This window comes from Dipteris shenzhenensis, chromosome 26, assembly GCF_047967505.1.
Source record: "Dipteris shenzhenensis isolate YYH24624 ecotype China chromosome 26, Dip_SZ_1.0, whole genome shotgun sequence".
NCBI classification, from domain to species: Eukaryota; Viridiplantae; Streptophyta; class Polypodiopsida; order Gleicheniales; family Dipteridaceae; genus Dipteris; species Dipteris shenzhenensis.
This window is the reverse complement of record NC_141621.1, coordinates 11,267,507-11,294,342: the sequence shown is the minus strand read 5'-3', so window position 1 is coordinate 11,294,342 and position 26,836 is coordinate 11,267,507. Positions and strand designations below refer to the sequence as shown.

At 41.3% G+C, this 26,836-nt stretch overlaps 1 protein-coding gene across 4 annotated transcripts; it reads left to right on the top strand.

The window, feature by feature from the left end:
• Positions 1-22,082: 22,082 nt before the first annotated feature.
• Positions 22,083-25,907, top strand: LOC147884666 (uncharacterized). Of its 4 annotated transcripts, none has more exons than XM_087397101.1 (5): positions 22,083-22,297; positions 22,649-23,780; positions 24,443-24,504; positions 24,589-24,672; positions 25,377-25,907. In XM_087397101.1, the coding sequence occupies exons 2-5, from the start codon at positions 22,745-22,747 to the stop codon at positions 25,467-25,469; spliced, it is 1,275 nt and encodes a 424-aa protein (XP_087253227.1). In that variant the 5' UTR covers positions 22,083-22,297; positions 22,649-22,744; the 3' UTR covers positions 25,470-25,907. The 4 variants fall into 4 exon arrangements, with proteins under 4 accessions (XP_087253227.1, XP_087253229.1, XP_087253230.1 ...); XM_087397103.1 differs by having other exon boundaries at positions 25,365-25,907; XM_087397104.1 differs by lacking the exon at positions 25,377-25,907 and having other exon boundaries at positions 22,649-23,803; positions 24,589-24,676.
• Positions 25,908-26,836: the final 929 nt, after the last annotated feature.

The following is a 26,836-nucleotide window of genomic DNA, read 5'->3' as shown; positions in this document are numbered from 1 at the left end:
AACTCCAATCCTTTGAATTTCCCAAAAAACTCTCCCAATCTATTGCGTAAGCAACAATTGCAATCCTTTGGGCTTTTTTAAATTTTATTATTATTTATATAAAATAAAAAATTAATTATAACTATCAATTAAATAAAAAATAATTAAAATATACATTAGAGATATATTAAACTAACTAATTTAAATTTTATATTATTGATATAAAATAAGAATGACATTCTAATATATTTTTATTTAAAAATTTTTAACATTTAAAAATTAATTTGCAAATAAAACAATATTCTTTCAAACAATTGAAGAATACAAGTACATCATAAATTAATTGATATGTACCTCTACCTTAGATTTTCTTATTTTAAGGCTTCTGTAGAATAGGATATCATTTGAGTTGTTTGGAATGCATACTTTTCTATTTTGCACCATGCATCATGCATGAGTGTTCAAAATGATTGTGCACTCAGTTTGCTTTTAGACTATGTGTCCATCTCCAATGGATATAATGATACTTTGCATAAGATTTACACTATGTTACTGTAGGACCGAGTCTATAAATTATCATACCCAAATGATATCATTTAGTATATGGTTTGAAATGCATCTAAAGTTCTCGTTTATTAGCATGCATATGACATGCAAGAGTGTCGAGAATGTGCTTCTTAGCCTATGTAGTTGTTTGCAATGGGTATGAGGTTAAACTTAAGGCTTGTGCAAAGTACCAAACCATTCTTTGGCATGATTATGAAATCGTTCATAAGGTATACTTTCAAGATATCAAGAGAACTTTCTTTGAGGGGGAAAAAGTTGAGATGTTATCTTGCTCAGGAGAAGTGTTAGCACTTGGCATATTTAAGATCTATGCTCAAAATCTTCTTTGTATGGTGGAGGTAATTAAGTTGACTAGTGAGGGGTCATTCAAAATGCAATGGATAATATGTCATATCTAGAGGTCCTTAATACTACATCTCATCTTCAGGTTCATAACATTATCAAATGGGGGTTAGCTTTCTTGAAATCAAATTTACCTATAAAGAAAGTTTCCTTCAATGTGGTTGAAGATATAGAAAAGTATTATGAGAAGAAAAGACCTAGACAAATGGGCTCAAAATTAAGAAATCATTGCAACTCGAAAGACTACCATAGCAGCATGCTTTTAGGTGTTGAGGACCTTATAATAAGTGATGTTGATGCAAGAGAGGTTGCAAGTGACTCCAATATGCTCACTGGTATAGAGGACGTGTCTTGTGTTACAAGTGACTCGAACATGCTCACTAGTATAGAAGACTTGTATGGCATTGCAAGTGACCAAAACATGCTCACTGGTATAGAAGACTTGTCTTGTATTGCAAGCGACTCAAATATGCTGGTAGGTTGAGAAGACTTGTCTTTTATTGCAAGCGACTCAAACATGCTCACTAGAATTGTTGATATTAATGATCATGGTCATGATGTTGTCACTCGAATGGAGGACAAGGATGGTAGAACATCTAAGACTTGTGATGGTCCTAATGTACTTACTAGCATGGAGCATATGGACGGCAGAAGATCTAATTGTGAAGGAGAAATAGTTCAACCACAAAATTCAAGAGGCATTGGTAACAAGTTGACTTTAATGAACAAGTTGTCTACTAGATTACCAATTCCAAGATATTATAAAGTGACATCAAATAATTCCCAAGGGCACTTTGCATTTGATTTTAGAGATGAAGATTCAATAGAAATAGATTCAATGCTAGATAATGGACCCACAACACGGAAACGCAAGACATTATTCACAAAAAGAAAGTATGTGTGTCAAGAGGTGACAAATCATGGCACCAATTCTAGAACCCAAGAGACATGTAATGTTATCTTAGGAGAATATAGAAGGGACTCTTGTGCATGTTTGTTACAAAAAACTTTGCATAAGAAAAGTTGCAAAAGATGATTGTGAAGCCATGTGCATCAGCATTTAGAGTAAGAAAGGGACTAATAGAAATAACTATCTTCTTCAAGAGTTTTCTTGTTTTCTTCATCAAGGTGATAAGGACTCGAGGACAAGACATTATAAACCCAAATTGAAACCCATGGTTAATGGGACATGTATACATAATCGATGATATCAATGGTTAACTGGACTATCACATGGTACATATTGGACCATCTAGGCAGAGATAAAAGACAAAGTGGTTCACAAAATTCATGGAAATGCCTACAAGCTTAAAGGAAAAAGTAGCACTAAAAATGCAGCTGCAACATTAAAGAAAATCCTTGATGATCATGCATTACCACAGCCTCATCTTCCACAAACAATGCCAGATGGAAGTTTGGAATGAAACATCATCTTCCTTTGAGAATGACAAAGAAGGTTGTGCTAGAAACAGTCAATAAAAATTCACAAGATAGAGAAGAGAGCATGATTTCAAGGGCAGCCTCATATAAAATTTGGTGTTGAAGTTTTTCCATGTTAAGACACCATCAAAGCAAAGGATGTCAAAATGCAAGACATGTGATGAATTGAAAAATGCCATTGAACATAGTAAATGTGAGCACAAGAGAGGAAAATATATAAGATGGTGAACAATCCATTTAACTCATGTGCAAGATCCTAGATTGTTGTATGCCTCTTGGAGATAGGAAGCTATTGTGCATGTTAAAAAGTCCATGTGCATTACCATTGATGGCATGGGTTAGAATACAACAACATTACCAAGATATAGACGTACCCCACTACCATTGGAGGGTAAACATGGACTAAAACACATTTGTGTGGAGTATTAGTGCATGGATTTTGACTCTTTTGCGATGTATGGATTGATTGCTTGCATGAACATGATAGTAACCAAGTCGCAACTTCCATCATGAAAGCAATATGGAAGGTCAGAGATGCATGTGGATGTTTACCTTGCACCTTGCATATATAGGCCAATAACTACTGGAGAGAAAATAAGAATAGATATATATTTGGTTTATGCTCTATGTTGGTTGGTTTGAAAATATTTGAAGAAGTGGAAGTTGGTTTTCTTCTTGTTGGTCATACACATGAAGACATAGATCAAATATTAGTGTTATCTTTGGTGAGTTAAAGTCAAGGGATGTTCTGACATTGGAGGATATGATGTCTTGAATTGGGGAAAATTTTGGAGGCTCTTGGAAGGAGGAATCACACGTGGCTATCTTGGAGAGAATGGTAGATTGGAGGGTATTCATAGAGCCACATTTACAAGGGGGAGATGAAGCATATCCACACTATTTCTGATTCAGCATGCATAACGATATTCCAGTGATGCAATGGAAGCACTACTCAGTGGATGGAGATCACTTATGGAGTGAGCCATATGCTTTATTATAGAGAATAACTCCATTGAAGGAAACTAGATTTGTTCTTGCAAAGAACAAATAAATTGATGTATATGAAATGAAAGCCTTGGATGCCTTTATTAAACGTCTTCAAAGTATGACACAAAAATATCCTAAGTAGGCAATAAAGAATGAGGAGATAATCAAGTTAGTTGAGGCACTTGTTAAATCTTTACAAAAATAAGAAAATTTAATGAGCATTGAATACTCTGAATTTTTTTGGCCGAAAGAAGCTATGGCACCGAGATCCACATTAGATACAAATATGGCAATAAATGAGAAAGAAGCTGAGCAATGCCTTTTACCTCGAAAATATTATGGTAGGAAGGGGGATAAACCCTTACCAAAGTTTGTACCCTCTAATGATATTGAAGAGGGTATGTTTGTTACAGTTTGGGCATCTGATGCAGATTCAGAGTTGGATGAACAAGGTGGCCCAATTTGGGTGGCAAAGGTTGCTCATATAGCAAGGGATCAAAAGGGAATGCCTAAAACATTCACAGATTTATGGTATGAATGAAAGCCTTTGAAAAATCTCCCCAAAAATACAGAGTGAAACAACTGTATGAGGGTTGCTTGCAAAAGAAACGTGAATGGATTCCAAATAAAGAGGGCTTGACAGAGGCTGAAGTGAGTAGAATTATTCATCGTTGGAAATTAAGGATTCAAAGTTACAAAAATAAGCATGGCTATGATGTTGAAAAATGTATCACAATTCTTGATCATAGCCTTGCACATATTAAACATCATTTGGCTAGGCTTAACCCATCAAGTGAAAATGCAATACTAGAATCTGATGACTCTGAACAAGATTCAGAAGCATAGGATAATATATTCTATGCCTTATTCCTAGAAAATGGTCTATCTATACAAATGGTATTCAATCAAATGGTATATCTATACACCCCCTATATATTGAATTTGACAAACTCTTTTCCATACAATCAAATGGTGTATCTATACACCCCCTAAGGGGTGATCCATTTTTTTGCAAATTTACCCATGATGTATCAAGTAGAGGTCACCACATACAACCTTGGGGATTTTGTAGGTTTGTTATCTGGAACTTACACATCTAGTGCTCCCAAAATACCCAATTTATGAGTCTACTAAGTGATATTGAGCATAGGTGACCAGTTCAAAAAAAAATCCAAACGAAGCCAAAAATTCCAAAATTCTTGAATACAGTGTTCTAGGTAGCTAGTTAGTACTGTACTTGAAAATCTAAGTAGAGCTAGGTGGTAGCTAGCATGTAGGTGGTAACTAGTAGCTCACTAGTAAGTAGTAGATAGCTGCTAACTCTAGTAAGCTAGTAGTTAGCTAGTATGTAGTAGTAGTTAGCTTGTAAGTAGTAGGCAACTAGTAAGCATTAGCTATCTACTGAGTAGTAACTAGCTAATAGCTAACTAGTAAGTAGTACCTAGCTAATAATTAGCTAGTAACTAGCTGGTAAGCAGTACATAGCTAATAACTAGTTGGTAACTAGGTAGTTAGTTAATAATTAGTACTTCGCTTCTAAGTAGTAGGCAGGTGGTAACTAGTATGTTGTTCATAACTAGTAGCTAGCTAGTATGCAGTAGCTAGTTGCTAACTAGGAAGCAATAGCTAGCTTAGTAAGGAGTAGGTAGCTAATAGTAGGAAGTAACTAGCTGGCAACTAGTATGTACCTAAGTAGTAGCTAGCTAGAAAATAGTACTTGCCTAGTAACTAATGCTACCAGGTAACTAGCCCCTAGCTAGTTGCTAGTAACTACTACCTGGCATCTACTTGCTACCCAACTAGCAGCTAGTTTGCCTTAGGAGAGTAATTTCCACGTACTTCAAACCCACTAGTTAGTGTTGATTACCAGAGCCATCAATAGTAGTTTCAAGGGTCTTTTGAAGGGATGCAATCTTCAAATTCAGGCTACCAACAGCCATGAACATGCCCTCTTTTTGATGGAGCATAGATTTTGTCTCCTCCACCTACACAGTTGCCTTTTAGGATTCTTCCATTGTTATTGTTAACATCTCCTTATTGTTAGCAAGTAGCAACTCTACATTCCTTTTATTTTCATGTGATAATTCATTGGCCCTAGAATGTGGCAAGAAATTACCACACTACTGTGTTGAGTGTTGGTTCTTGCCTGTGAAGTCAAACTTGTCACTTTAGACACTATCTACCTAGTCAGGACCATCTCCATCCTTGGAGAATCCATTTGCAACACCCCACCTCCATAATTTGTTATCCAAATCCTTTTTTTTCTCAAATTTTCTTGTTGACTCCTCTGCAAACTTTGCCCATGCCATAGGGAGAAACATTTTAGTACTATGGGCATTTTGCTTACCACACTCATAGGTAAAGCCCCTTGCAAATGTGAGACATACTTCACTATTGATGGGCCTCTCTTGATACATTTTGTAGTGGAGTGATAGCATGTCTTTGTATCTATCTTTGTGCACATTCTATATTTAATTGGCATTGTCCCCTTTTGAACCTCCTTGAAAACAGAGAGCCATAGCTCCTCCGAGACTTCTAAGGATGATAATTGGTGGGAGTTTGGACCTTGGCCATACTCAACATTAAATTCCTCCTTTGTTTTACAAAATTGTTATGTCACGGATTTTCAAAATGTTGTGCATGGAACTTAGACATGGCTATCATATAACACAACAAGGAAAAACGTGGCAAGCTCAAAACTCCAACCTTAAGTGAGTTATAACAAATAAGGAAATTGGGGAAACAAAATATGAAGGCAAGAAGCCAAAAATTTTGTGCTAAAAATGATGAAACCTTCAATGTAAGCTGTGAAAAGTCTTTGCCAACGTAACCCAACAAGGAGAATGTGTGGGAGTATTTTTTGGACAAATTGATGTAATGGGGGTTATACCAAGGGGTACCAGGTTAGTGTGAGTTTGTGTGTCACCACATGGTGGTTAGTGTGACCAGGCTAGGTGGTAGAAGGTTCTATTAGGTGTGATTGAGAGATTCATGGGCATGATTGAGAGATTAGTGGAGTAATTTGTGGATCTGGAGGTGGGCACATTCATTGTATTAATTGCCCTTATAAGGGCTCTTCTACTCATGAATAAAGTACACTTTTTACTCATTGTTGATTCACTTCATGCTTCCTTTGCTACTCCATCAATATTGAGCAAGGAGAAAGTGTTTTCAGATGGAGATTTTTTGAAGAAAGCAAACATGGATGTGGGAGAAAGAGAAAGATCGGCGTTCACAAAGAAGAAGCTCTCGTGCAAGTATGCATCAAGTCATCTCCTGCATGCATAGCCATGCAGTTCAATTCATAATGGCATGGGCTCGACTTTCAGTTGCGATTTTACAAATTTTTGACAAGCTTTGAGCTTGAGTTACTAGTGCCAACCACTAGCCAACACCCACTAAGAGTGCTCTCAATGGAAGCAAGAACGGAAGAAGGAGAGAGAGAGAGAGAGAGAGAGAGAGAGAGACAGAGAGCCACAAGTTTTGGTGGGTGCAGAACCACCCTAATCTTCTTTTTCATTCATTTATATATTCTAGATTAGCCATATACCTGCTAACAACTCCCACTGCAAATGCAATGTCTGGTCTAGTAGCTATCATAGCATACATAAGAGTCCCAACTACTGATGCATAAGGAACCTTGGCCATCATGGCCCTTTCCTCATTTGATTTGGGACTATCTGTATGACTCAGTTTCATATATGGAGGCAATGGAGTACTCACTGCCTTCCCCCCCTCCATATTGAAATGCTGCAACACTTTTGTAACATACTCTTTTTGTGAGAGCCAAAGGAGTTTCCTACTCCGATCACGCGTGATGCGCATACCAAGAATATGACCTGCAAATCCCAAATCCTTCATATCAAAGGCCTCATGCAACTTGGCCTTTAATGCATCTAGCTCATAAGTATTCTTGCTAGCCAATAGAATATCATCCACATATAGTGCCAAGATTATCAGGCTATTATCCTTAGCCCTTTTAGTGTAGAGGCAGTGATCAATTTCACTCCTTCTAAAACCCTGGGACCGAATGAAAGCATCAAACTTCTGATACCATTCTCTAGGCACTTGCTTAAGACCATAGAGACTCTTCTTTAGCTTGCAAACTAAATGCTCTTTGCCCTTTTCTTCAAAGCCTTCCGGCTGCACCATGTAAATTTCCTCATGCAAATCCCCATGCAAGAAAGCTATCTTGACATCCATCTGCATAAGCTCCATATCCTCTGATGCCACTAGTCCAAGCATGCATTTAAGTGTGGTCATCTTCACAACCAGAGAGAATATCTCATCAAAGTCCACACCCTTCTCTTGCTTGAACCCTTTAGTGACCAAACGGGCCTTGTACCTAGGCACATCATCACCTGTGACCTTCATTTTGTAGACCCATTTACATGGCAATGCTTTCTTTCCATGTGGCAAAGAAACCAAGTCCCAAGTCTTATTCTTCATAAGTGAACTCATCTCTGATTGCATAGCATACTCCCACTTGCATTGATCCTCGCGCATCATAGCCTCTTTGTAGCAAGAAGGCTCCCTGCAATCAGTAAGCATCACATAGTCTACCCCTGGAATAAACTTATCAGGCGGTCTAGACACTCTAGAAGATCTTCTCAAGGGCATTTCAGCTTGCTGTCCCACCTGCATATCAGCCACATTTGGCTCATCATTTCCACTAATAGATGATCCATCATCTACCCTTGATTGTATACCTGTGGGAGTACTTGGTGGTACCATTTCTTGCACATTTGGTGCATGGACAGCTTGTTGTCTATCAACATATGCAGGTGGATTCACATCCTAGAAAGTGATTCTCCTCATTTCCACATCCCTCATGGGTGCCTTATGCATCTTTTTCTCATTGAAGACTACATCATGGCTGCGTATGATCTTCTTTGCTTTTGGATCCCAGAGACGATAGCCCATCCCTCCACTTTCACCATAACCCAGAAAGATGCATTTCCTAGACTTAGGATCTAGCTTCTTTCGAAGCTCTTTTGGCACATGTGCATATGCCTCACACCCAAATATATGCAAATGAGAGTAAGAGGGCTTCTTGCCACTCCATGCCTCTTCAGGAATACCACTATCCAAACTCTTACTAGGTGATCTATTGATCACATACACTACAGTCTTCATTGCCTTAGCCTAAAAACCACCAGAAAGACTTGCATTGGAAAGCATGCATTGCAACCTTTCTTGAATGGTGCGGTTCATCTTTTCTGCAACTGGATTTTGCTCTGGAGTACGAGGGGATGTGAGCTCCCTCTTAATCCCACATGTATCACAGAAATGCTGAAAGTCATGAGAGAGATACTCTCCACCATTGTCAGTCTGTATGCATTTAAGCAGCCAGCCATTTCTGAAATACCTGGAACACATCACTCTTTCGAGCTATAGCATAAGCCCACACTTTCCTAGTTGCATCATCAATGAATGTCACATAGTATTCAGCCCTGCCTAATGACTGTGTAGGCATGGGACCACATACGTCTGAATGCACCAAATCAAGCTTTTCAAACTCTTTCTTTCCCCTTCTTTTATGGGCTGATTTAGTTTGCTTCCCATAGAGACAATGCTCACAAAATTCAAAATCAGAGAAACTCAAATGCAGTACATAACCCAAACGGCATAAGAGTTTCATTCGATTCTGGCTCATGTGCCCCAACCTGCAATGCCACAAAGAAGTGCTTGGCTGCTCGGTTATTGCAACAACATGATCAAATACCCCTGATACATGTAAGGGATACAGAGTCCCACACCCCTGGCCAAAAGCATAGAGCCCTTCTGAATTTTCCAACTCTGAAAGCCAAAAGTGGTGTGAAAACCAGCATCATCTAGCTGACCCACCGAAACAAGACTCTTGGTTAGCTTAGGCACATGTCTCACATGTTTCAAAACAAATGCAGACCCATTTGCAAAAGAAAACTTTATGTCACCTGCTCCCACTATGTCACATGCATAGTCATTTCCAAGATGCACACAACCTGTCTTTCCACTGTCATAAGTGGAGAACCATTCCCTATGGGGAGTAACATGGAATGAAGCACCAGAATCCAAAATCCAATCCTGGGAATATGCATCATCTGAAGTGGTAAGCAACTCTATAGATAAACTAGACATGAAGAGAACGTCATTGTCACTATCATGTGTGACTGCATTGATCTCCTCGGTCTTCACTTTTCCTTTGTCCTCCCTTGGACTCTCTTCCTTTTGATTTGCACCCCAATTTGCATTCTTTTTCTTATCCTTTTGCTCTTTTTTTAGCTTGTAGCAATCCTTTTTCATATGGCCCTTCTTGCCACAGTGGTAACACTCAATGTTCCGTGCCCTGGATTTGCTACGAGACTTCCATCTTTCTTGGGACTTCCCCCTGAACTATGATCTACCCCTTTGCACATTTAAGGCTGCATCCTGCTTGCTGCTGTCCATAGACTTCCGTCTAATCTCCTCGGCCAACAAGTTACCCACAACATCATCAAATTTTAGTACTCCAGCAGGTGCAGAGTTACTGACAGCTGTACGGAAGGTATCCCATGAGGATGGCAATGAACATAAGAGAAATATTGCCTTAGTCTCCACATCAAAATTCATCTTCTGAGCCTGAAGCTGCTGGCTGAAAATAATATTGAATTCATTCAAGTGAGAAGCAATGGAGACCCTTTCCTTCATCTGCAGCTCAAACATCCTCTTCATGAGATAAACTTTATTAGAGGCAGTTTCCTTCTCATAAGTGGCACACAGTTTCTTCCACAAATCTTCCGTAGTCTGCTCATTTACTACTGTGAAATAAACTGACTCTGCAAGATGAAGTCTAATAGTAGACTTTGCTAATGCATCCAACTCATTCCAATCATCCTCAGACATATTTGCAGGCTTAGCTTCAATCCCTGCCAAGGGTTTAATCTGCTTCTTTTGAATAAGCACATCCCTTATTTGTTCTTTCCACAAAGAAAAGTTTGTCCCATCAAACTTTTTAATGCTGAAAAACTCCTTTTTAGAGATGGAAGAGGATGCCATGATGCAAATGAAACAAAATCCCAAATGCTAGTGCTTGCAAGAGAGAATCACACCAAATACCAGGTGCACCCAAATGTGTATTCCACAATAGAGTGAAATATTACCAAAACTCAAAGCTCAAAGCATCAAAAGATGCATCTGACTCATGTGCATATACTATGCATCCATATGAGCAAATCTGGCCCAAAAGAAAATGCCAATAAGTGCCAAATGACTTAAGCATAAACACCATCCACTGGCATATGCATCAATAATATCTCATCCAAGAGAGCATAGCACTATTAGTGCATCACCTGCAATGTGTCAAAGCTGTCCCTCAACATAAAATAGCATCCATGTGCAAAGCGTCCATAAAAAATAGCATCCCATAAGGAAATTTGGGCCTATTAGCACATCCAGTAAGGACCATAATGCATCCAAATGGCCTATAAATCATCCATTTCAACCCAATGCATACCACGAATGAGCGCACACTGCTCAAACTGCAACCAGAGTGATCTGCATAAGATATGCTCAAGAAATCATAGTCCCACGGTAATGATCGCTACTGAAAATAGAACCTAAGATGCCTCAAAACATGGGTGCCATTGCATAATCGGACTCAGCAAGAAAATTTGCAAATATCTCTCTTCTTCCAGAACTCCAAAATCCCAACCGATGAGTGAGAACTGGGAGTCAACACTTATCCACTGCCATTTGGCATAAATCTAAGTTTTCAAACCTTAGAATGAAAAATGCATAACAGAGAGACGAAATCGAATACACAGAGATCTATAACTCTGAAAATCCTCCACCAAATTGCACAAGAACTGATAGGTAGGGGTTTTTGGGCATCCGGAACGCAATGGGACAGACGGTTTTGGAAACCGTGGTCTCAATCATTGGGTCCAACACACGGACTGAAAAACGTTTTTGGAAACAGAGCTGTTTGTAAACTCCACCGGAGTGCGAATGATGAGCAACATAGAAGTTTTAGGACCTCCTGAGTCCACCGGAACTGATAGATCTGCAAATGGTTGCTCCAAACTTGAGTTCCAACACCCGGGCAAAAAACGCAGAAACTGACACAGTGAGTCAGAAATCCAATGAAATGATCCCAGATTCAAGAATGAAGGTGTTTCCAAGCTCCTGAAGTGAAGTGGACACCAAAAGCAAGCAATAGTTGCCTCTACAAGTCAATATGTCTCTGTCATCGAACGGAATAGGGAAAAGCTCAAAAAATGACTTTTTCTTTGAAAACTCTTAACAGGCTCTCAAAACCACTTTGCAAAGCCAAAGTGACTTTTCCAAAGGTTCCTCCAAGGTCTCTACACACTCGGATGCAAGTAAAGTCACCCACAAAGCTTCCCACAGAGCTTCTCCTTCCTCCCACAGAGCTGCTGAGCTTCAAGCATTCCCGCACGCTCAGCTAGATCACTCGGGCTCTGATACCAGTTGAGAGTGCTCTCAACGGAAGCAAGAATGGAAGAAGGAGAGAGAGAGAGAGAGAGAGACAGACAGAGAGCCACAAGTTTTGGTGGGTGCAGAACCACCCTAATCTTCTTTTTCATTCATTTATATATGTGTTTGAGTATTGTACATAACCGGGGTAAAGGCACAGTGACCTTTAACCCCCACACCCACTATTTAGCCAAAAAAGTGGTCCACCTTAACATACATACACCCATCCAAAGCATGATTCAAGCTGGCATCAGCCAGTTTGATGATCCCCATGTAGCTTACCCAATAGCTCTACATGAAGTAGATGTCCACAAGGTTTGGACTCTCTTTAACATTTCTCCCCAACATGCCTTCTAACCCCGACAAAGCACCTAGTCATGACCCCAGTCATTGGACCATTGAGACCCATCACAGCCTTCACCTCACATCACACCACTACACTACCCACCACATACATGTAGCAACAGTTGCTCATACTAGAGGGTCCATAAGACATGGGTACCAACACTTGGTACAAAATTCTTAAACCCATGCTCTTCTCATATGTCCAACGTCCATATGAGGAGGTAAGTGAGCACCCACACAAGGAGGAGGAGCTGCAGGAGTTAACACCTGGCCATGATACCTGGTATGAGGCCATTATATCCTTCAAGGCCAATAAGGATGCAGTAGATTTCAACCATGGAAGGTTAAGGTCCAAAGCTTCCACCTCAGTAGAAAGGATATTAGGGAAGTATAGGCCCTCACTGAGCTCATCCAAAGAAACTTTTGGGAGGAGGGAGAATCTAAATGACATGAGGAGGCTACAAGAGTCCAGACTACACTAAAGTGCTAACTACATATGCAAAAGCAATTCTTTAGCCTCAGTGGCATATTCCCTTTTTAAAACATGAAGTTTTATGGAGAACATATTGTTTTGTCAACATCAAACAGCGTTTCGACCCCACATATATGCCTTTGTGTACGAAGATGGAGTTGGCCAAATTTAGAGAAGATGCAAGCCTAGGATACCAACATTGCATATGACTTCCCTAACTTTGATTTTTCAGAAGAGGGATAGTCTTATGCACTGGCCGCTCGCATGGAGGAATTTAATGCTACCTTCGCTCTGATCCCAAATCCAACAATCGTGGTCATCATGCCTTTTTTTTGGCTGCTCATCTCTTTTTAAAGGGACATTCCTATGCTCAAGCCACAAGCAAAGGAGAATCATCAACAGCTCTGCTTGGAAGTTGTGCTCTGTGAAGATGGGACCCCTATTCCCTAAAATTATGTGGCTTTACATATGTTTCCAAAATCATCATGGTCACCACATACAGACCTTTGAAGATATGTTTGAGACACACTTTTGGAAGCCTCTTCACCCATTTTGTCGCATCTGACATAGACTATTTGACAAGCATCGCATCATGAAAAATTCCCTCAAATGAGACATCATGCACCGCACACAATCTAGGGCCAGATTGTGAACAGGAGGGGGGCATGTTAATCACAATGGTATCTCTCTATATGCTCTCTCTAGATCATGATGTCGCGGTCTACACGGAGGTGAGAAATTTCATGTGGCATTTACATGAGTCGACATCAAGGCAAGATCTAATAGACATGTGGCCCCTATGATGTGGATGCCAAGGCACGCTCCACCACGAGCGCAAGGCCCCAAGGTGCGAGTGTTGAGACCCACGGTGCCTATGATGTCAGTGCCAAGGGGAAGCGCGAGCGCCGAGGTGCATGCCACCTAAGGAGTGGGCGTTGAGGCGCATAGCAAGGAGGCACGGTGCCAACACATAGGCCATTGCCAGATTGCATGAGGGGAGGGGAGCGATGAGAGTGGTGAAAGAGAGAGAGAGAGAGAGAGAGAGAGAGAGAGAGAGAGAGAGAGAGAGAGAGGTGGGAGGAAGGGAGGGAGGGGGGGGAGAGAGAGAGAGAGAGAGAGAGAGAGAGAGAGAGAGGGGGGGGTGGGGATGGAGGGGAGGGGGGTTGGGGGCTGGGGGGGAGGGAGGAGGGGGGGGGATTGGTGGGTGGAGGGGGGGTGGGAGGGGGTTGGTGGGTGGAGGGGGAGGTGCGGGTGGAGGGTGTGGCAGGAGAGGCAACAAGTGGAGGGTGGAACGAGTTGGTGGGGGTGAGAGAGATGGTGGGGTGGAGAGAGGTGGTGTAGAGGGAGGTAAAGAGATGGTGGGAGGACATGGATGGTGGGGTAAAGGGGGATGTAGGGAGGTAGAGAGATAGTGGAGTGGAGGGAGAGAGGGGGATGGAGGGAGGTAGCGAGATGGTGGGAGGAAGTGGGATGGTGGGGTGGAGGGAGAAAGGGGGATGGAGGGAGGTAGAGAGATGGTGGAGTGGAGGGAGATTGGAATATAGAGTGATGTAGAGAGATGGTGGGAGGAAGGGGGAGAAACCCACCCCCACACAGCATTCCTTAGTGAGACAAAGAACCCCCCAATTCTAATTTCACTAAGATCAATAAAGAAGTCCTAATACATACACAAACAATAATATGGCGGATATATAGGACAATGTTGAGAACTTAGGTGATTACAATCGACAAAGAACTAAGGTGCTCAATGAAACCCACAGCCACAACACTTATGTCATCAAGTGTGTGTTGGAGTTTATTCCATCAACAACTTACGAGACATTACTAAGTATGCTATACAACTCCACAGGAATGTCTACAAGCTTATGCACAAGTCCTTGGTTCTTACTTGCAAGAGTGTTGCATATCCGTGATGAACATCATATCACAAGACAACATGTTGCAACGTATGTCGGTACCGCTTCATCTTCAAGATCAATCCCCAGGGGGGGGCACTATGTAAAAACCCCATATAGCATGTGTGATCAAGGGGTTTGTAGTCTCGATGGTGACTCACACCCAAGTTACTCCTTGTGTGCAAATCACGAGCCGTCCCTGGAAGTGTCACTCAAGCAACTCCCGGATTGTTGCAATGCATTTCCCCCATGAGAGAAAAGGGGAAAGGGGAGATGGGAGAAGAGAGGGAGAAGGGTAGGAAAAGAGGAAAATTAATGGGGATGGAGTGGCAAACACAAAGGCACCCCTATAAAGGAAACAAGAGAATACCCAAAAACACTCTTGGAAGAAAAGAGGGAGCTTGTATTCCAAGCTCGTGCACCAATAATGAAGACCAAATTCAACCACTTGGCCTTTTATACATGTCTCCTTTTAAAGGGAGAACCAACCCTATTCCCTTTATACCACTCTCTATTTAAAAATCCCCTATCTATAGATTTTTATAACCTATACACACCCCTTCTATAATTTTTGAATGATTAGAGTATTCTTTATGGAGGCACTACAAAAACGAAACAAGAGAACACTAAAAAATACTCTTGGAAGAGAAGAGGGAGCTTGTATTCCAAACTTGTGCACCAACAATGAAGACCAAAATCAACCACTTGGCCTTTTATACATGTCACCTTTTGAAGGGAGGGCCAACCCTATTCCCTTTATACCATTCTCTTTCCTCATTCTTTCACAACCATCTTGGGCCTATTTGGATCCAAGGCATAATCCTAGCTCTATGGACTTGCACCCACGACCCATCAAATGACATCACTAACCAGTGGTGGCATACTTTTAACCAATCGGTTAACAAAGGGTATTAAAAAAACCCCTATCTATATATTTTTATAATGTATACACACCCCTTCTATAAATTTGAGATGATTAGAGTATCCCTTATGTATGAAAATTTTACTTTTTGAATTACAATAAAAATCCATTTCTGTTGATCGTAATTGCTATCTTACATATTTCTTAGTGACCCCCCCGGAGATCAATCCTTTTTATTGCCTAAAAAGATTTTCAAGCATATTCAAGGTGGAATATAGGGTTCTAAAATATGATGGGATGAAGGCGATCAACATACATAGCATTGGCTCAACAAGAAAGGGAAATGTTGAGCATAGATGATGAGAACGTATTGCAAAATATGTTGTGCGCATTTCCACATCTACCAACAAGGGATATTGCTTGTGCTTATGTCACACAATTCTCACAAAGCACACACACTATTCAAGGGGTTGTGAATAAAACATACAAATTGTAAAACCGTAATACAATAGCAAGAGAAAAGCATTTAGAGGACAAAGACACACATAGAAGCAACTTCCATATGCATAAGAAATCATAAGTCATGCAAATATGGACGAGCGCACAAACATGTAACAATGATCATCCTTAAAAAGAAAAAGGAACATACCTCACACCAAGAATTTACAAAAACAAAGTAACAGACTCTCCAAAATTTCCTTGCATATGTTGTGGAACTTTGACCTTCCACAGACTTAAAAAGTTAAGTACATCTACAAAAGGTTTCTTGCAAGAAAATGGCCTACTGGCACTCACACAGTAGAAAGAAGCCTATGTGCATCATGCACAAACCAAGTTCACAACAAAAGGTCCCAACATTCTATGTTGAGAATACGATTGTGCCCTTGAAAACATTGTATACACCTCTCTTTAATAACATAGAGGCTAGATTGATTTCAATTAGAATACTATTATGCCAAATAAGGGAGTTGTCATGTGATGGGCAATGTGGAATGCGTGGCAGTGCTGTAAATGTCTTTGCAGATGTAGAGATAGCGCAATGTAAGTTGCCACCACGATTAATTAGTGATACTGCAATTGTAATGGTTGCAATCAAAAGAAAGGTCAAATACAGTCATAACTACATGAGCAGATTATAGCATCCTACTTTTGCCCTTAAGGAGTTAATGAACAATTATTTGTACAAATTGTCTAATGTGAAACTTAACCCAGCTTGGGCAGAACATATTGCAAGCATGCAAACAAAAAGAAGTGTCAAGGACACAAACAACACAGCAATGCCAACCGTATGACCATATGATGACCTCGAAACTCTGGTCCATGGCCTTTATAGTAGCAACAAGTAGTGGACTTTGAAGATAAACCAATTGTTGTCGTACCCTCCGAGGGGTTCCCACCTCTAAGCATATTCAAAGACAAACACTATGAGGAGTTAGAATTTCCAACTATTTTTCACGGGTAGCCAAGAGAATATAAAATACGCAGCTGTGCATCTTATCAGCACATAGCACAATAAGAACTAACAAATAAAGATAGAAGATTTGCATTTTCTATTCTGAACTTGTTCTTTAAGATAATGAATATACTAGTACGCTGAGTGCTATCCTCAACTTGGGTTCGGATGTGGGCAGGAAAACTTAAAGGAAGAACACTACATGCAAAAGAGGCAATTACTGATACAAACATTGAGAAATTGCTAACCTCAGGCAATTGTGTGGCGGACGAACTAGTTTGCATTGATGGGAATCTTGGGGGTTGTACCACTGAAGACATTTCCAGTCAACCTTGGAAATCCATGGGTTGATCTGCTATATTGGAACTCTCAAAGTTGATCAAACATTGGATTCAAAGATCTTGTGTGTCTTTGAGCATTGCTGGACTATAAGCACAAACTAAAGAAAAACTTATTTGTAATGGTGCACCAACTAGGATTGCCCAGTTTTTTATTAAGCTTTTTTGCAGCAGAGAAATTATGGGAACCATTGATTTCTTTCTTGCAAGAGCTTAGAAATAATCAAACTCCACTTACAAAGGCGAGAACACCATTGGAGGTCGTGCTATGATTTGGTTTGACCCTGTCACGATAGCTCGATATGTACATAGGTTCAATGCAATGAAGCATCTATATAAAAGGACTCAACAATTGTTGGCAAAGTCTTAAACTACTTCTTTGTAACCGAATTCCAATACAGGGGAAGTCAAAATGACCACAATCTACTGTGGATTCAAGATGCACCAACTATACAACCATCGTCAAATGAGGAGATAGTAGCCTTTATAGATTGCTAAATTACATCTGATTTGTCGTTATTAGAGCTACCTAACAAGGACATACAGACACACAAGCATAGGAGAACATGTAAAAAAGGGAGGAAGACGTGTAGGTTTAAACACATTTGCAAGCCCCCCAATGATGAAACACACAGCTTCTACTACCACTGCAATGAGAAGCAAACAATACAGATTTAAAAAAATATAGACTTTAAACAATGATGAAACACACAGCTTCTACTACCACTGCAATCAGAATTAAACAATATATAAACACACAGCTTCTACTACCATTGCAATAAGAAGCAAACAATATAGACTTTAAAAAAAGTTCAAGAAACTAACAACATCATTGCATGACACAACAACTATGTCAAACATTCTTACACAGTGTTGATCTACCCGAAGAAGAATACATCACAACACCTAGAGCCAAAATAAGCCAACCAAGTGTTTTCTTGAGAAGACAACCCAAAGACATATAATAGACAATTTCAATGCTACAATATCAAAGCTTTGGTGTGCAAACACATACATCCAATTCATTTTAAACCCACACGGTGCTGCTCCTTATTGTACTTCATACATAGCAAAGACAGACAAAGCTACCAACGACACAATCAAGCAAGCCCTAAATGATAGCCTAATCTCCAAGGCACCAACTAATGAAAGTGTACACAAAATAGGAAACACAGTATTAAACACTTAGCACATTAGTGCTCAAAAAGCTGTATATCTTTCACTACTATCACTTTCACTAATGAGTAGCACTAGAAAACATGCTTACATAAACACTAGTCTGGTAGATGAGCGTACATTTTTTGTTGAAAATGCTAACAATTAGAAAAGATGGACTCGGATAGCATCGACATCTTCTTTGAAGACATTATCACAAAATACCAACAAAGACAACCTTTACACCTGAAGACATTTGCCTTCCCTAATACATGAGTGAGTACATGTACAATAAAAACACATAAAAAAGAAGAAGAGGAGCAAAAATTATAAGCTTTAATAATTACAACAAGAACAAGGACCCTGAGAACCACTACAGAGAGGAGTCTGCCTTTTATTGTGAAAGAGCATTCATTGATCGACGAGCTTCCCATGTGGCATGATATCTACCATGAAAATAATTGAATGTAATAAAGCAACATTCAATAAGACAACACTACCAATACCAAAATCTCCAATAAATAGCGACACAACATCTTATTCATCACATACTACATCACAAAACAAAGCACAAGAACAATTTGACATTGGTAGAGAAATGGGGTACACAAGTAACCCCAAAAATGCTCAACAAGTACATGCACCTCCACAACTGATGATGCAAAACAAGCAATATCATAAACTATTTCGAAAACTCAACACCGAACAATGCATAATAGTAGATGACATTCTCTTGAAGAAAGGGATGGGTAGACATAAACAATTTCTTCTATTCCTTTCCCGAAATGCGGGAACAAGAAAAACTTTCACGCTCCACGTCATAGTACAAGCATTGCTACCCCACTACTCTCACAAAGAAAATAGCCACATCAAACTACCATGAGCCCTTTTACTTGCTTTTTCGAGAAAAGGAGCTTACAACATCAGAGGAACAACAATTCACTCTACACTGCATCTAACTCTACTGATGTGAAACTACACATGCCTTGCCCCAGATAAGCTGCAGAGTCTTTCAAAGCTATACAAGAACTTGGAATTACTAGTTCTTGATGAAATATCATTGATAGGATTGAACACATTCATTGCCACAGATATGCGAATGCGAGAGATTAAGCACAACCACATGAACTGTTTGGAGGAGTTGATGTACTCTTATGCAGAGACCTTTGTCGAGCGAAACCAATCAAAGATAGTTATATTTTCTCAGAGAAAAAACATCCTTCGCAACAATAATGCCTTGCATTTGGAGAGATCAAATAAAATGCTATGAGCTCATTACATCGATGAGACAAAAGAACATCGCATTTATTAACGTCTTAAATAGATTAAGAGTAGGGCAACATACAGAGGAAGATCTAATCCATTTAGATAACAACTACAGACACGAATTGATAGAAATAACTAAAAGTTCCCCATCTTTTCTACACGAATGCTTTAAAAGACAAACATAATCGTATAATTTTCAACATCCTTGAAGGCAAAGAACACGTTTTCAATGCAATGGACAAAAGAGACAAGACATGTACCAAATTGATCCACATAATAAATGATCCAAAGCATACAACATGATTGCATTCAAAACTATCCCCAAAAGTAGGAATGATCATGGAGATTTGCTTTGAGAAATTTGACATTTTGGATGGCCTCGTCAATGGGGCTGATAGAATTTTCATGCACTTTGAGGACAAGAAACAACCACCCATAATTTGGATCCAATTCAATGATAGGAAAATGGGAACCCATGCACGATCAACCAATAGAAGCGTTTATGAACACAACACTCCTGAAACATGGACTCCAATGGCTTGAATTTAGCGTGAATTCCAAGTTGAAAAAAAGTAGCTCAACACAATCACACGAACACAGTTCCCCATTCAACCAGCATTAGCACGAATAGTACACCGTTTGCAAGGACTAGCAATGGACTCTCTAGCATTTGACCCATCCATCATAAATACACATGGCCTTGTTTACACAGCTCTATCCAGAGTTCGAGACCCAACTCAACTCAAAAACATTGAGAAAAAACATATTAAAGTTGACACAATGGTACTCAGGGAGATAGATCAGTTGTTGTGAATAGAATCACCTTGGACATTTGACCAAAACGACTTCTCCAAAATACAACAACACAAACACAACATTCAATTAGTAATTACAAGATCCATACTCTCTCACAAAGAAGACATTAACTGTTGCTATAGCATCACGGCCGCAAACAATTCTTTGCATCCAAGAAACACATGCGAAAGATAGTACGCATGAAATAACAAGATTTAACCACATTTGCAAAAAAAGATGGGGTTGCCACGATTTTTCATTAGATCCAAACTTGCGTTCAGGTGCCATAACGGAAAGAGCAGCCAACCAACTAGCTTCTGCCGTGAACTGCCAGTACCCTGAGGCTGCCAATACCTTGGGACTATCAATACCATGCGCCATCCCTATCAGAGCACCACCCCTGTCCCTCTTGCGTGTGGCCTAGATGGGGGATGCTCTTCCACAACCAAGCACCACCTGCCACTCTATGGGTGTCCACGCTACCCCATGAAGTACTTAGAGGGCTTCCCCACGCCACTGCTGGCGCTGGGGAGCTTGGCTGACTGGGTATCAGTAGGATGGAGCAAACAAGATCCCCACATGGAAGCTGTTGATGCCAACATCTTGCAAGTTCATAGGTGCACTAGTCACCACTGTGCTGGCATGTCTCAAGGGAGAGAGAGCGTTGACTAAGCAATCCCAGATCAGCATGAATTGGCAAGAGAGAGAGAGACCATTAAAGGTCTTCAGTGGAATGCTGCGCTGGAATCTTGAAAATCGAGGAAGCTAGCCCAACAATCCAAAGCTATTGTAGTGGTGGGGGGCGAGGGGTGTGGGAGGGGGGGGCTGCATTTCCTCGTTGCCAGTTATGATGAGGTCCTCTTAGAGCTAGATGCGGACTGATATATCCCAAGGAATCAACCATTTGAAACTATTTTGAGCCTGCCTCCGATTTTTGTGTTGTGGCTCTACTGAAAAAGATGAGTGAATCTAGGGGGTCACCCCACGGGCACGCCCTGGCGACCAAAGATGCTCACTTTGCATCTGTGTGCCAAAATCAGATTGCATTAAAGGCATTTTCTCTCAGAGCTAGAATTGGCTTGCATTGGAGTCGCAGTGCTTCAGTGGCTTTGGATAGTGCCCTGCCATCGGACTTGGAGTAAGACGGAGGAAGGGGCTTGGAGTGAGACGGAGGAAGTGTTTCTTTGAATTGTTGTTCAGCCGGTCCATGGGGACCGACTCTTAGACCAGCTCTCTGCATCACAGTTGGAGCTGGGGAGGCTGTTGGATGGGCGACTAGCATGGATAATTGTGTCCGTGTGTGCTGGATTGCCAGCCCTTCATTCCTTATTGCAGTGTTTGCAACCTGCTAATGCAGTCCATCCATAAAGGCACCTTCAGGCTGCAGTGTAGGTAGTTTAAGACATAAAGGCCTAGGTTCAACCGGAATGGTGAGCTGAGATTCATGCGACTAGGCTAGCATTCCCCAGCCAGGAAAATTGCAGCTTTGAGCATTTTCCAGCCATGGGGCTGGCTGGAAAATGTTCGGCTATGGGGCTCCCCGAGTGCCACTGGCTGGTCGTCGCTCATAGGTGCACGTGTCGCAGCTGTCGCGTTCGCGCACCTACGCCCAAGGGAGATGAGAGAGTTCGGTGAACGTGACTTGTGCGTTGGGTGTACATGCTAAATAGAGAAAGATTAAAATGCTAATTATACTGTATAAGGATTATTAGCATGGCTACAGGCACAGAGTTCGAAATTCGCGTCCATTGTACCAAAGCTTCAAGCAGGAGCTCTTTGCTGCTGCTGGCAGTGGACTCTGGACACAGGACGACGATCCAAATCGCAGAGCTTGCAGTGTCTTTCTTGGTTTTTTGAATCTGTTTTGAGCATCGCTGCCGCGAGAAAGACGGCGGGAATTAGCCGGGATAGCTGGATTACCCAGCAGGGACCTTGGACGTAAAGGTAAGATCCGGATTCCGAACCTTCCTTGCAACGCTCAGAGACGTAGGGATCTGCCGGGGCAATCCTGTTTTACTGGCGGTGAAATTCAGGACGCTATGCATGGGTTTCTTGGAAACTGGTGAGGCTACCTGTCGATGCATGAGACATTGCCAAAGCTGGTCTGACATTTTCACAGGGTACAGTGCGCATGTGCGTTAACACACAGAGAGACACACACGGCGAGGGGAGGGGTGGGGGGGAGAGAGAGAGAGAGAGAGAGAGAGAGAGAAATCTTGCGTTATATCGAACAGAGGATTTGAGTTTTGAGGTCTATGGAGAAATTTGACGCTTTGCTTTCTCGGACGGTGGCAGAAGCTGTGGTTGGGGCAGAAGGTGAGAGGGTTCAAGAGAGGCAAGGAGGGAACAATTTACAAAGGTGGAGGTGGTGTCGCAGCTGGCGTGGATGTGATGATGGAACAGGAAGCGGGCGAGGAAAGAGAAGGGCGAGACAGGGGACGAGGAGGGTGGGAAGCAGACGAGGAGAAGGAAAGAAGGGCGTGGGTGAAGGAACAGGAGAAGCGGGAAGAGGAGGAGGAGGAGGAGGAGGAGGAAGGGGAACGGCGTGAGGGCAAAGCGAAGCAGCGATGGAGATGGAAAGCAGAAGCTCGAAGGGAGGGTGGCGAGGCAACTCCAGGAGCAACAGGAACAGCAGCAGCGGCAGCTCGAGCTCGCCCGCGAGGGAGGCCGCCCAAGCAGCGCACGCTGCTCCCCAAGCCGAACCACCACCTCCAATCCTTCCATCGCCTCATCGACTCTATGCACCCAACCAGCGAAGATTTGCCTCTGCTTGCAACGGAGAAGACAAGAAATCCCGATGACCCTGCTCCATCTCCAAGCCCCCGTCGACGACAACGCAAAAAACCCACCCCTTCCCCCCTCTCGCCATCCTTTCCTCGTCTCCACCCCCCCGACCCCCCTGTCCATTCCACTTCCACCCAATTCATTGACAATTCTGAATCTTCTCACAAGGACGACAGCATGCATCCCCCATTCCTGCACTACATGGGCGGATTAATCCCCTTTTACTCAGACTCCCGCCCGCCTCTCATGCCCTATTACCCCCCTCTCATGCCTCCCATCCCGTCTCCGAGTACAGGTTCTCTTGTTCCCTGGCTTGTCCCCCCTGCCTCATGCGAACAAGCCCAGCAGGAAAGCTCACTTGGTGGCGGAGAAGATGCTGATACTACTCTGAGTGAAAGTGAAAATGATTCTAGGATTCGAAACAAATTGACAAAACAAAAGTCAAATGCAAGTGAACCGCATCCCCAGGCTGAGCGAAGGGATGTTGAGAAATGCTGCCGAGCCAACCAGGCTTCCGTTGGAGAAAGCTGTCACACAGAGCAGAGTCAAAGAGTCCTTGGAGCAGGTCAAACAAAGGGAGATCTGAAGCAGCACTCAACTTACCGTAAACCCAAGACGATCATGAAGAGATTGGATGCATGGGGTAATCCAGCTAATCTTTTCCAGGTTAGGTAACTCTTTGCACAAGAATCACATGAATCTAAGGAGAAATCATCTGCGCCTCTTTATCTCGTAACCATTTTGGAATACCTCGATTTCCATCATGTACATGTCGAGACGTGCTCACTCTTATGGTTTTTTGGGGTTTCCTTGTCATCGTTTGTGGTGTTTTTCCTTTTGATATTCATGTTTGTGTGGAAGAGTTATTTCCTTCTGATATTTGCCACGACATCTGAAGAAGCGTGTGATGAGGCTCTTCATAGCTTTCAGTCTGACAGAGTCTTTGTAACGTTGCATGTGCTCTAAAAATAGCCACCTACTTACTTCAGGAAATCAAGCTTCCTTCTAGCCAATGGGTTTACAATGCTCTAACCCAAAACTTGGGTGAAGTTCTCCCACCTTTGCTCGCCATAAACAGTCCGTAAAGATCCGAAGATCTGCTTGAGCTCTCTGCTGTGTGCCTCATCTAGAGTGCATGCTCTGTAGCTCATATCTAAAAGTTTCTGCTTTATAAGGTCGGGTTCTAGGTCTGTTCCGTCAGAAGGTGGCTGCAGTAGAATGCACTCATGAACTATTAAGCTTGTTGTAATGGTGCATCACAACTGTAGCGTAAGTATTGACCATTCATAAATCATTACATGACAGATTCTGTTAATGCCATTGACCGTCAGTTGAGACGTTCTCCCACCACCAAACGGTCATCGAAGGTAATTCTAGACAATTCATCACCTGTTTTCTACCTGATACACATCACCTTTTTTTTGGAATCATTAAAATTGAGGCTCTTACAGAGACCATGCCATGAAGCGGAAAACATTTTCAGAACATTGAAATGTCAAGGGTCAGATGCAAAATCGATGGATCTTGTTGATAAGGTACTACCCTTACTTTGGGAGAGTCTTTTGCCCACCACATGTGATGTTGTACACATTGCCTTTATGTTCTACACGCTTGTATTTGGGCCCTAATGTTGATAACTAGAACACAGATTTTGATCTGAGAAGTAAGCAGAGAAAGGAGAATTGCAGATCATATAAACTGTCTTTGGCCAGAACATGGTGCTAGCATAACCTATTCATGTGTGTTGTGTGCACTCATGCACAAACCTGTGCTGGAGAAGAATAGACATGATGAATCATGATGGTGATGATGCCTATTGGACCAAAAAATATAGCTTTACAGAGATACCAAAGCAGCATTGATGCCATCTTGGCAGCTAAATTTAAACCAAAAGGCTTATGGATATTCTGAAGTACGTTTTGTGTACTGACGTCCTCTATGAGCTTCCTTATTGTGTGCGATGGACTCCATGGTTTCAGCCTTGCATGAGGGCAAAATTCCACTTTTAAGTTTGGTTTTACTAGATGTGTTTGTGACCTGGATATGTCTAAACACATACATAATACATACATACATATATTCGCTCTCTCAGCCCTGTCAATGGCCTGTGTGTGTGTGTGGGTGTGTGCACTTTCACCCAAAAAAAGAAAATGTGTGCACGAGAGAGAGAGAGAGAGAGAGAGAGAGAGAGAGAGAGAATTGAATGAGCTTTTGTGGACATTGTCAGCTGTCTTAACAGGATGTGCAAGATCCAATTTCATCCTCACGTAGTCAGAAATATGAAGGGACATGGAAGATAGAGCTGCCAAGCCTTGTCAGAGAGAAATCATGATTATGTCGCTAAATAGGAAAGGGGTTATATGGAAGATACAGCCTTGTCACAGAGAAAGCATGGTTGTCGTGTTAAATGAAAGGTGTTGTACTTCAAGAGGGCTTTTCATTAAGCAATACTTGGCAAAGAACTATGTAATGATTTAATGATCAGTTCTGATGTGGCAATGAAACTCCAGTGTTGTGAGGGGATATCAACAACAGATCTGCTGCTTTGCTTGAAGAATTGTAAGCCTTTGTAATCCATTTTGCACATCAGTCTGTTTTTACTTGATCTTTTTGGAGAAGTGGAGAAGACAATGCAACTTGTATCCAGAGTTATACAGCATGCTTTCGTCTAGTAAGCACCTCTGATGTAGCGATTCATCATTTTTGTTTGAATTATCAAATTCGTAGGTAGCTATTTGTACCTGAGCCTGTTATAGGCATCTTACTAGCAAAACAGCCCTTTTTGCTTTCAGTTTCAAAAGAGAGTTTGATTGAGTATGTAATGTGCTTTCTAAGTTAGGGTTGTAATTTTGCATCTTTGTAGGTAGGAAGCGGTACATAAGTGTAAGAGGTTCATTTAGTTTTTAATGTTTTAAATAATTAATCCTTTCTTTTATGTGTGTGAGAGAGAGAGAGAGAGAGAGAGAGAGAGAGAGAGACTTTATTCCTGTCTTTTGGTCGATTTTGTTTCTTGATTTGTTTGTTTATTTTTGCTTAGCCTGCCTTGAGAGAGAGAGAGAGAGAGAGAGAGACTTTATTCCTGTTTTTTGGTCGATTTTGTTTCTTGATTTGTTTGTTTATTTTTGCTTAGCCTGCCTTCCTTTTGTTCTTATTATCTTTCTTCTTTCTTTTTCTTTTTTTTTTGGGACGTATTTTAGTAAGAGACTCCGCAGGTCTTTAGAAACCCAGTATAGCTGCGTATGCTTGGGCATTGATAACGACATAAGTGTTGCTTTGCTTGCTAAGTATGTCTTAAAATTGTGTTTCCTCTTTTTCTTCTCTTTCGTTTTCTCTTTTATTTTGTGTAGATTTTTGGACTTTAGAACAATAAAAAATCTAAATTTGTACGATTGGATATATTCTAGTCTTACAAAGGTAAATGTATTTTAGTAAGCACTAGGTTTGCCCAAGAGACTCCGCGGGTCTTTAGAAACCCAGTATAGCTGCTTATGCTTGGGCACTGATGACGACCTCAGTGTTGCTTTGCTTGCTAAGTATGTTTACCTTTTGTTTTTCAAAATAATTTGTTACCTCCTTTTCTTCTCTTTTATTTTCTTTGTAGACTTTTGGACTTTAGAACAACAAAAATCTAAATTTGTACAATTGGCCCTAGGTATACTGTAATAGAATTGAGACAACTACTTTGGGGAAAAGAAATGC